Source organism: Neomonachus schauinslandi, chromosome 5 (genome assembly GCF_002201575.2).
Source record: "Neomonachus schauinslandi chromosome 5, ASM220157v2, whole genome shotgun sequence".
In the NCBI taxonomy this organism is placed as follows: domain Eukaryota; kingdom Metazoa; phylum Chordata; class Mammalia; order Carnivora; family Phocidae; genus Neomonachus; species Neomonachus schauinslandi.
In genome coordinates this window covers 41,358,992-41,370,621 of record NC_058407.1, presented here as the reverse complement: position 1 = coordinate 41,370,621, position 11,630 = coordinate 41,358,992, and the positions used below count along the sequence as shown (strand labels likewise).

The following is an 11,630-nucleotide window of genomic DNA, read 5'->3' as shown; positions in this document are numbered from 1 at the left end:
AGAGACAGAATATCTAATGAATTGCCTTTTGGTGTTACAACTGTGTCTTGTCTCAATTACCATGTGTGTTAATGATTTAAAAGTGGGAAAAAGGGTACTTAGTAATGGAAGTCCTTCCTTAAGTTTCACTAGTGAGACTTACCTGTCTGGGAATGATTTGGGTAAGGAAGATAAAAGAGAATATTAAGAATACCGAGAAGATAAAATAAAAAGAAGACCTATAGCATGAGGGATTTAGGATAGCAATCAGGAAGAAATTTCTGATAGTAAAAACTTACAAACAGAACAGAGGTTAATTACACACACTGTGGACTTTTCATTGTGACAGTTTAAAAGGAAATTATCATCTGTGTGTAGCATGGTATTATCATTAGAATCATAAAGATGAAAGAGTGTAGAGAGCACCTATTCCAAGCCCCTTCATTTTACAGATGACAAAACTGAGGCTGAGAAATTAAAGTGACAAAAATCATCCAGTTAATTAGCTGTAAAGCCAGAACCAGTGTTCAGTTTCTTTCTTTTTTTTTTTTTTTAAGATTTTATTTATTTGAGATAGAGTGAGAGAGCACGAGTAGGGGGAAGGGGCAGAGGGAGAGGGCAAGGCAGACTCCCTGATGAGCTGGGAGCTGGGTGCAGGGGGTCCTTGCTCAGGGAGTCTTGAACCCTTTGATATTTATGCAAAATTATGTGTATGTATGCTTGGAAATCTGTGGTTTCCAGTGCCTTCTTTTGATGGACTAGTTTAACAGCAAGTATCCCAAAAGCTGAATTTGAGATTAATCTCAGAGAATGAAAGTAGGAAAAACCATGCAATCAAGGAGGTAACTAGTTAGAACCCAACCTCAGCAATGAGGGGTGGCGGAGTTAAGGGGACTCTCCAGGTTCAGTGATAGGGGAATATTCTCTAGAGCATCTGATTTTATCAGCATATCAAAAGTTGACTGGGTATGGAGGAAAACTCTCATGGGCTGGGGATTTTTCAAAAGTCCAGGTGGCCAACTAAAAGTGCACAACAGACTTTTTCTCCTTAATACCTGCCCCCCTCCGCCCAAAAAAGGTCTAGAAAATTCACCAGTTCAACAACCAAAAAATGAAAGGGGCATACCCTAAAGTTAAAACAAGAAAAATAAAAAAACTTCCAGATACACAAAAAAAATGTAACATTCTGAAACAAGTACCAAATTATGAGATTAGCACGGATATCCCCAAATTTGTAGAGTAATAAACCTAATGGATCTCCTTACATTTCTCATTTTCTCACTGTACATTACTAGAAATAGCTGAAAGAAAGGCTGGTGATATGGGGAAAGTGAACTATGGGTCTGACCCTAAAAAAGGGCTACTCACTAAAATGGGGAGACTATCTGATGTCTGAAGATTTTTTTTTAATGGGATTAAGATATAATTCTCAGCTAGGACAAACACTCAGCAAAGAAAGTATGGCCCGAGTTTTCTAACGTAAATTTTATCTTTCAGAGCTTATCTCTCCTTCCTACCATTTCCTTGAGGTACGGAAAAGTAAACAGAAGATGAAATACTCTGCTAACAGAAACTGAGTGGAAGCCAAACTGGACTCAGAGATGAAGGCAAGGAAGTAAAAACATCATTCACACCATATTACAGAAAAGAGAATGTCTGTCAGACTATCTAAGCCTGAGCAAGATGAAAAGAAATGACACGGCTACCATGCACACATGTTATAGCCAGACACTGTATGTAACTTTTCTCAGGTCACAGAATTAAGATGGTAGAATTGGGATTCAAACCCAGGTGGTCTGACTAGCCTGGAAAATCTGGATAGAAGAATGTTTGATTTACTAAACTGTTTCCTAAATGAGATAAAGCTGTTGAGCCAACTGTAGTCAGATTTCCAACTCTGTTTGATTCTTAGGTATAAATAAGATAATGAGAGAAAAGCCTCTGGTCCCTGGTTCTTATAGCCATAGGAGGCAAAAATCATTCAGGATATCTCTCTCCAATGATGGGCCAGAAGCCTGGGGAAGAGGTCAGGGACAGCAATGCTGGGGGACATTATGGGTGTGGCCTGGTCACAGCCTATTTCTACAATAGCTACCATACATTCATACTATCCTAATGAAGTCCTGCTATAAAAGTTTATGTCTTTTAATGTTCTCTTAAACAGGAGCCTTGACAGGGGTCCAGCATAGTGAGTCAAGGCCCTATTAGCACAACTGTCGCCTTTTCCATTACTAAGTTAAACATGTCTGAAACATGAGTATCCTGTTCTAGAATCTGGGTGACAAGAGAGTGGATGTCATAGTTGTGGCCATTTCCTTCATGCATGGCAACAACCAAAGCCCTATTCTTTTTTTAAGACAAAGCGTGAAGAATACCTAATTTGTTCCTGGCATGGGTTTGATCTGTAGTCCAGCAGTCATTCTGAAAAACTTAAATGACATTAACAATATGGCAGCATACAGGGTGCAAGCAGAGGGTGGGCAGAGATGTGGGAAAGATGTGGAAGATCACCGAAAACATGTTTTGACTTTTCCATATTTCCCCTGATTCAAACAGAGGGCTATGACACAAAGCTTCTCTCAACTGCTTTCATTCCCTAATGGTAGCAACATAAAAGATGTATTTTTAATAAGAATTAACTTCATTTCCTCTTAAAGTTGTGACTAATTTTAAGTACTATGTAGATAGTCAATGACAAAAAGTTTTCTGGGATTGTTGAATTGTCAGAGAAAAACTAATGAATAGTGTATCTGACATTGGATCAAAGAGGTAATTTTATGGCAACAGAGGTGTATCTTTCTATCCAGTCATGATAACATAATTAACTAGCATATATCAACCTAATAGCTTATTACCTTTTGTCTACATATTTGATTTCAGGGCCTGACGATGCATCATTAATTGTTTGCAAACTACCTAATATGTAGATATCCTACAGAATCCCATGTAGCCATCATATTAATTCACTGTAAAGGGTCAATTTACCTGTAAAAGGGAGATATTTACAGTACTTACTTCTTAGGCTTCATATGAGCATTAAATGGGATCATGTGCATGAAGGATTTAGAACAATGACTGGTACCTAGAATGTGTATCATCAGTCAGAGCCCTTCCAGGAAATAGAATTGCCTCCACATGACCCAAAGGAAGAAGTGTTAGTGAAAGTACTACATACAGTGATATGGGCAGGGTGAAGGGAGCAAGAGGAGCTGCCAGCTGGAACTGTAGAAGAGGGACCACCAGGTAGGCACTGTAGTCTCAGAGGGATGAAACTGCTGACAGAGATGGTTTGTCAAAGCAGGGGAGGCGGTAGGAAGAAATACTCCGAGCTATTTCTTACACCAGTGCCTCCCATCAGCCAAACCCAAACAGCAGCCAACTTGGCCAGATAGCGCAGGACATGCAGTCCTTGGTGATCAATTTGTTAGAGCATAAGGCAGAAAAGAGCAAATAATGGATTGGGATGGGGGGGGTGTAGTAGGGAGAAGGGGTAATGCAGATTAACCAGCACACTCTGGTTCATTTTCTATTTTAAACCAAAACATACTACACCTGAATCCTAAAAAAGTTGGTATAAATGCATCTTTTCCCTACTATGAGAAATAGATTATGTGGAATTTTATTCCTACCAAGGCTCATATATGCTTTCTTTTTTTTCTTCATTTATTATCTATTCATGTAACATAATTATGGAATAACTACTTTGAGAAAGAAATATGCTAAGTATTATGTATATGATTGGTATTCTTGTCCTCATGGAGACTGTCATTTACAAATCACTCATGTAAGTTAATATCACGAAAATAATATAATAATATAGTAAAAATGCCCAATATAAATTTTCATTTATGTAAAAGGGAGCAGTACTTCTAAAACAATGGAGATTTTACATTTTAAATGTTCCTAGATATGAACAACCTTTTTTGGATCATATACCCACTTGAAAATCTGATGAAAGCTATAGATTCTCCAGAAAAAAAAAGTGCATATGCATGTAAGGGCTTTCATTGATCACTGTCTTAGTCTCAAGCTTGTTTACTTGAGCCTTTCTTACTCTTCCTATCTCCCCACTGGCAGGTGCTCATGTGATCTTTTTGGGCTTAGAGGTGCCCAGGAACATTGCAGAGGGTGGAGGGTCAAAAGACAAAGAGTAAAATAAAACTTAGTGGCACTGCCTGGCATGGCCATACCTTGTTATTCCTAAGGAGTAGTAAAATGGTGGAGCCCTGGTGCCTAACAAGAAAAATTTGCTTCCATGTACAGAATAGCTGTTGCAAAGGGCTCTGATCCATGAGGCTCCTGGGCACTCAACATGCCTTCACAGGGGACTCTTCCCGTCTTCTATGAGTGCACTCACTCCCCACAACTCCCCATTTCCTGGCAGCAGGATATTTTCTTAGACAAATTCAGATCTAGCACTCCATACTCTTGCTACCTGGACAATCCTTTCTCTTTGTTCCCCCTTTAAAATTACATTGTTATTTCAAATCCTCATTATTTTTCAACACAAAGTTCCATTATCTTTCACACTGACGGTCCTTGAAGGCTGACCCCAAGTTACTAGAACTGATTCCATTCTCTTTAGGGATGTGACCAGCTCAGTTTTTAAACATTCCCTGGAAAGGAAGAATTTGCATGCCACACTTCCCTCTCCCCCACCAAAAATAACAACAGGGGAACCTGGGTGGGTTCATAGGTTGAGTCTGACTCTTGATCTAAGCTCAGGTCTTGACCTCAGGGTCAAGAGTTCAAGCCCCACATTGGGCGTGGGGCCTACTCAAAAAACAAAAAACAAACAAACCCCCAAATTCAGTTATATATTCCTTTTAAGGGACTAAAACTTAGGAAAAAATCGAACAGTTCTTTTAAATCAAATTGGATGTTTTGATCCTGCTGTATTCTTATAAACACATAACTCTATAAATGATTTCAGGGGTTTCAGGCTTTACATACTGATTATCTACTACTGCTGTATAATAAATAAAATATATATAATATAATAAAATATAATAAAATATAATATAATATAATATGTTATCCCAAAATTCAGCAGCTCAGAAAAATAAACACTTAATATTTTACACAATTTTAGTGGTTGAGGAATCATGGTGCAGTTTAGGTGGGTGGTTCTGGATCAGGGTCTCTCATGAGCTCATAGTAAAAATGTCAGCTGGTGTTGCAATCATCTGAAGGCTTGACTAGGGCTAGAAGATCTGCTATTAAGGTGGCTCATTCACATGCCTGCCAAGTCAATGCTGGCTGTTGGCAGGAGGCTCCACTTCCTTGCCATGTGGACCTCTCCATAGGGGCTGCATGAGTGTCTTCATGACATGGCAGCTAGATCCCCGAGAGTTGGTAATCCAAGAGAAAATGAGACAGAATCCACAATGCCTTTGGTGATCCAGCTTCCAAAGTCACACAAAATTTTTCTGCAATATCTTATTGGTTATGCATTATCAGCCCTATTCAGTGTGGGAGGGCACGACCCAAAAGTGTGAATACCAGGAGATGAGAATTGTTGGCTTAGCAGTTAACTATCACACATGTCAAGTTCCACATGTTTCCTTTAATTCTCCTGCTTAATTTTATTTACATCAGTGATTCCTACAGAAGATGAGTACAAAAATATTGTTCTCATTTCATTTAAAATAAGATTATAGAGTATTGCTATATGTCCTTGCTTTTCTGTGTTAAAATACCAATACCTTGCCCCATCCAAGTTTTAAGTAGGTAGTATCTTATTTGGTTCTAGAGTCCACAATTCTAATGAGATACAGAACTTTATGAAATGGCTTATAGGAAAATCTTACAATCAGTGGATCTCATTAGGTTTCAAAGGACTATAACTAAGGAACAGCATTTAGCTAAGTCAAATAATCTGTATGGTATCTTAAAAATTATCTTTGTTGTGGTTACTAATTCTAGCATTTCACAGAAAAAGCGTTTAATAAAGTATTAAATAGACCAAATAATAATTCACTGAGGATAATTGCAACAGAAAAAATGTGGGGTAGAACCAAGAACAGTAGATGGGGAAGAGTTAGAAGGCTCCTAGACATGGTTCTGCTGCTACCTAGTTTTATGACTTTAAACAGGTTTCTTAAATTCCCCAATTATCATTTTCCTATTTGTGAAATGTTAGAGTTTGACTAGAACTGGATGACCTCTAATGATGTCTTTAGCTCTAGTACTCTCTGAAATTACATATGAAGCCACATCTATACAATAATTCCCCATTCCTCTCTGTTTCTAAATCCATTTCATAATTCTTCTCTAACAAGGTCCATCTTCTCTTTGTATTTTATTCTCTTTCAGCAATTATTCTGCATACCTCCCTAATTCTATGGTATTCTTTTGCCAATTTATCCATTGACATGTCTACTTTCTTGGCTGTCCTTCACAGTAGCCTGAATATATTGACTCAAATCTGCATGTAGATAAGAACTACGCAATTACCGAGATGGACTCTGACTATATCTATAGGGTTCATTTCGGTCCATATTGAACCTCACCCAAGCCTCAACTTCAACATATTTTCCCAAGAATGGCTGCTCTTACTCCTGATTTCTTTCTTTCTTAATTTAATAATTATTGTTTTCTGTCATACAGCAGTGATCTCTGGGAAGGCTAAACATCTCCATTTTTTGAGAACTCATACACCCCAATGTTCCTAATATATGGGCACCGGTGAAACATTCTTTCCTGTTATCTATACTTGTCTTTATGTCACTCCCCCACAATTCAGTATCTTCTTTATCCCATCTCCCAACTGTTTCTTTTCTTTACTCCCATCTTCTATTTCCAGTAAATGTATGACATAGGGTAAGGGGGAGCAAGATGAAAATTGAATTGTTGAAGTGAAAATTACTTCTGTCCAGGTTAAAATGCATCTAAAAGCAGTTTGGAGCGCCAAAGGGAGAACCCTAATTCTGTCTAGTTCTGCATGCTGAGTGAAAGAGTCAAACCAAAATTTTTCGTTTGGGCTAGGACCCAAAGAATTAAAATCAGCTCAGACTGAAAGGAGAAAAAGCTGCAGTTAACAGAGAATCTTGTTCTTCCCACGGCCATGCAGCAGCTGTAAAAAGCTGTATCCACCTATCTGAGTGATACTGCTCTCTTACCAATGACGCCAAGGCTATTTATTAGCTCTCTAGCTATTTAATAGCTAATCTCTAGCTAATATCTAGTTCTTCAATAGCTAATAGCTAGCTATTATTAGCTATTCAGCTATTTTTATTTATTGCTGGGTGCACCCAATTAGTGAACGGTCCTCTCCTCATGATAGCATCCAATCCCCAGTTAATCCCTGCTTTTCCTAATCCCACCTCACAAATAGCGTCCAATCCAGAACTGGTACTCGCTCTCCCTAGACCCTCCTGACTCCCTTTGGCGGGAACCTAAACCTTACAAAAGACACTTCATCCTCCCTTTTCCCGTGGTCTCCACGCTTCCTCTGGAGTGCCCTTCCTCCTGATTTACACATAAATCTGACCTTAACAGATGGCAGGCTTCTTCCCGGTGGTCTTGGCTGATTTGGCTTTAACAGGAAACAGGTTAGTATCAGAATCTCTCTAATAGGCATGTTTCGTGATGTCTCCTAAGTCTTTCTCTGAGCAGTTTAGATTTACAGTTCTTAATAGCTAAAAGCAGAGATACATCTTTTCTATAATTGTTCCATCAGCACATTTCTAGGAAGGAATTCCCCCCACCCCCATCATAGAGCCCTAATATCCGTTTAAAAATGGCTTTAATCATTTTATCGGGTTCGAATTTCAGCGAATTCAGTTTAAATGACTCCCGCTCTGCATTCCTGGGTTACATTAAAATGTAGCAGATGGGGGTGTGTGGGCTTTGAGGGTGTAAATTTTTTATGTAGTTACTGTTAATTCAGTTAATTCAAGACCAACCAAGGCAGGTTGGGTCATTTAAAAAAGGCTTCTCTAGGAGGAAGCCTCAAGCTTCACCCATGTTTTTCCGGGCGCCCCCCGGAGGCATAAATTGCGGGAGGATCTTTTTGAGTGTGGAGAAAGGGGGCGCGTCTGTAGTCTTCAGGAGCGATGCACGTCTGGATTCAAGCCTAAAAGTCCAAAGCCTTGTACCTGGAGCCTGGTGAAGGTTCCGCCCCGGTCTCTGGGAAGGAGTCCCGGGGGTCTCGGAGCCGGACAAGGTGCTCGTGGGCTTGCGCCGCCTCGGCAGCCCGAGGCCCCCAGTTCTCCGCTACGCGGTGCCGCAGCTTCGTCTTGCTCCCACCGGGCAGCCAGGTTTCCCGCGTTACCGAGTCGTCCCTCGGCCGCCTCCCTCGAGCGGACAGTGGCGCACATCTGCCTCGTGCCCGAGGCCCGCCCCCGGGCCGCGCTGCCCACGCCCAGAGCCTTCCGCCAGTCTGGCCCCGCGCAGTGCAGCAGAGCGCGCTCCCGCTCGGGGCCGGCCCGGCTCGCGCGCACGCGCGCAGGGACCCCCGCCCTCAGAGTGGGGTGGGGGCAAAGGGGGGCGGCACGGGGGGAGGGGAAGGAGGCGGAGGAGGCGGCCGCATCGCCTCCGGCGGGGCTCGAGCTCGCCCTCGCGCGTGCCCTTCGCCGCGCCCGAGCCCCGCGAGGGTGAAACGCTTTCTCCCGGCATGCAGCGGGAGGAGGGATTTAATACCAAGATGGCGGACGGCCCGGATGAGTACGATACCGAAGCGGGCTGCGTGCCCCTTCTCCATCCAGAGGTGAGGGACCGCACTGAGCGCATTCCTCGCTCTTCGGGCCCCGACCTTTCCCCTGCCCCCCCGACTTGCGGAGGGCTGTGGCCTAACCGTGTCGGGGTAGTGGAACGTGCCGAAGTTGGGGAGGGCGGGGAGGCAAATCCAGGCCCGAGCGCAGCTGCGACCGGATAACGGGGTGGAGATAGCGGGGCGGGCCTGGTCGGGGCGGGCTCTGGGACGCAGTCCCTGGCTGTGCCTAGAGGACAGAGGTGGAGATGTTGATGGTTCTGCTCTGTCGCCACGCTGCTCGCGGGTGCACAGGCAACGGGGGCCTGGTGCTGGTTTGGAACCGCAACTTACGCCCCTAGTCCTGCTACAAGCTTCTTGGGGGCGAGGAGGGAGCGCGTCTGGTTTTGATTTCTTCTCTTTTGCTTCGCTAGGGTGAATGACAGTATCTGTTCCTCCCATTTAGCTCATCACTGTGGGGGGAGAACACAGTTTTTGGATAAAGTGGTGTCCTTCCAGGTTATGCCACAGGCAGCACCTCGGGCACCTTGTGTCCTTATTTGAGCGTCTGTCTTTAAGCGAGTAAAGAGAGAGGTCAGAACTTTTGGGAATAGACCCCCGATTACACTAGCTTGTCAAAGTACCTTTTTTTTGTTTTGTTTGTTTGTTTTTTGGAGCCAGGGGAGGACAGTGCAACACGTTTCCCATCACAACATGAGTATCTTCCCATGTAAGTAAACAGTGCCCCGCTCCAGGATCAGTCACATTCTGTACTTGTTTACCTCTTAGTTTATAGCTGAGCTAGTGCTAGTTCAGTACTGGAAGTAACTTGTGATACATTCAAGTTTTTAATGATCCACACTTAGGTGCGGATCAGGCAGTGGCAAAGCTTCCTGAAGAACTCCCGTAGTTTTTATGAGGCTAAGGGAAGAAGACAACCTTTGTGTTGTAGTGGGGGGAACAAACATGGAAGTCTCTACCTGGTTACTTTGCAGTAGAATGATTCTGCTTATTTCTGAATTTTGGGTTAAAGCATGTTTTTATTATTTAGTAAAATGTAAATAAAGACGCACACTTAAACATGCTATATATTAATACTCAACCACCCTCTTATTCATCACTTTGATTTACCAGAAACAGATTGGGACTCTTCCTTAGGAATATCCTTGAGCCACTCTCAATAGAAAAGGCTCCTCTGGATTCCTGAGAAACAGAGCTGTACAGTAAAACTAAATATTTTTGTGACCAAGGTAGTACCATTTTTAGAACTGGCATTGGGCGCATCCTTTCTTTTAGTTCACACTTAGGCCTTAAAAATATGCCAAGAAATAAAGTTTTCAGATGATGCATTGAAAATATTGCTAAGGAATATTTCTATTCATCTATTCCTGTGAAAGTTTCAAATACTTAAATGTTGATTTTATGTATTTTAACATACTGTTCTTTTAACAAACCTTTGCTTTGTGAAATAATACATTGTTTGGTATTTTAGGAATAATTTTAACTGGTAACAAATCCAGAGAGATATTGCTTGAAATAATGAAATGGCCTGTAGGCTTGAAATTTAGAGACCAGTCTTCAGGTTGCTATTTAAAGAATATTATTAGAAGATAGGCTTATCATTGAAAGTGGAAGTTGATACAAGTGATATCTACCATTCTTTTTCTTTCTTTCTTGTGTCAGAGAGAGACACAGCCAGAGAGGGAACATGAGCAGGGGGAGTGGGAAAGGGAGAAGCAGGCTTCCCGCTGAGCAGGGAGCCGGATGTAGGGCTCAATCCCAGGACCATGGGATCATGACCTGAGCCGAAGACAGACCCCCAACGACTGAGCAACGCAGGCGCCCCTTCCATTCTTTTTCACCTAGCAAACACAAGGTCTGATTAATTTAGATGTTTTGCATCTTAAGCTTAGAATTATAAGAGCTAAGGTCTTTCTGCATTATTACTGTGGTTAGTGTTGCGTGCACACCTGGTGCAGATCTGGTAAAGTTCTGCTTCCTTGCAGTATGTTCTTGGGCAAGCTACTTCTCTGAGTTCTAGCTTCATCGTTTATAATAATAGTATGAAATGATAATAACTAATAGGCTATTGTGAGGATTGTGATAATGTATTCTTTTTTTGTTGTTAAAATAGGCAGTGTTTTCAGTCTCCCTTGGAAAGAAACCCATTCTATGCTTTGGTGAGCAAATAAAATAATACTTTTAACTCCTTTTAGAAGAGAACATAGACTTTTGGTCAGACAGACTTAGGTTCCAATTCTGTAATTTGTAGTAATTAGCTAAGGGACCTGAGACAAGTACTTAATCTTTTAAAGCCCAGATTTGTTCATCAGAAATGGAGATGTGGCCCAGTTCAGTTAGCTGTAAGGGATTAAGCGAGACTGTATGTTGAGGATTAAGAACTGGCACATTGTAGGTGTTCAGTTAATGTTATTTCTTTTTCCTCTGCCAAAGAAGGAGGGAGATGTACCACATGTATTTTGATTTTGGTAAGTAGTTTAGAGACTTGTGTGGGTTTTAATTTATGGAATAGAATCTTGTAGGAAAAAGTTTTATTTTACTTATCTTCGAATTTAACACTGAGGAGAAACAAAAATAGTTTCTCACTTAATATTTGTTGAACAGATGAATTATTTGTAGGATAAGGAAATTAGCCATTCTTTAAATCTTCTGTTAGTATGCAAACTGCTCACTATTAAACCCTTTCTCAGGGGATTATGTAATTAGATGAACAGTGAGACCTTCTTTTTAGAGGTATTTACTGTGAGAGAACCTTACTTTTTAATTAATTAAATGACCCATCCATTTAGTCAGTCTTTTAAACATTTCTTTATTTTGTTTGGGTCAGGTACTGTGCTGGACTCTTGAGACTGGAATTTTTGTGTTAAATTCAACGAGAGGTGGTATAGGATAGTGGTTAAGAGCCACTGGTGACAAACAGAATCTGGGTTCTGCCACT

The 11,630-nt window shown here is 41.5% G+C and overlaps 1 protein-coding gene across 1 annotated transcript in view; it reads left to right on the top strand.

Moving 5' to 3' along the window:
• Positions 1 to 8,596: 8,596 nt before the first annotated feature.
• ZDHHC17 (zinc finger DHHC-type palmitoyltransferase 17) overlaps positions 8,597 to 11,630 on the top strand; it is a 92,923-nt gene continuing 89,889 nt past the window's right edge. Inside the window, exon 1 of the mRNA XM_021678557.2 lies at positions 8,597 to 8,689. Coding sequence (XP_021534232.1) covers positions 8,597 to 8,689 — 93 coding nt within the window. The remainder of the gene's footprint in view (positions 8,690 to 11,630) is intronic.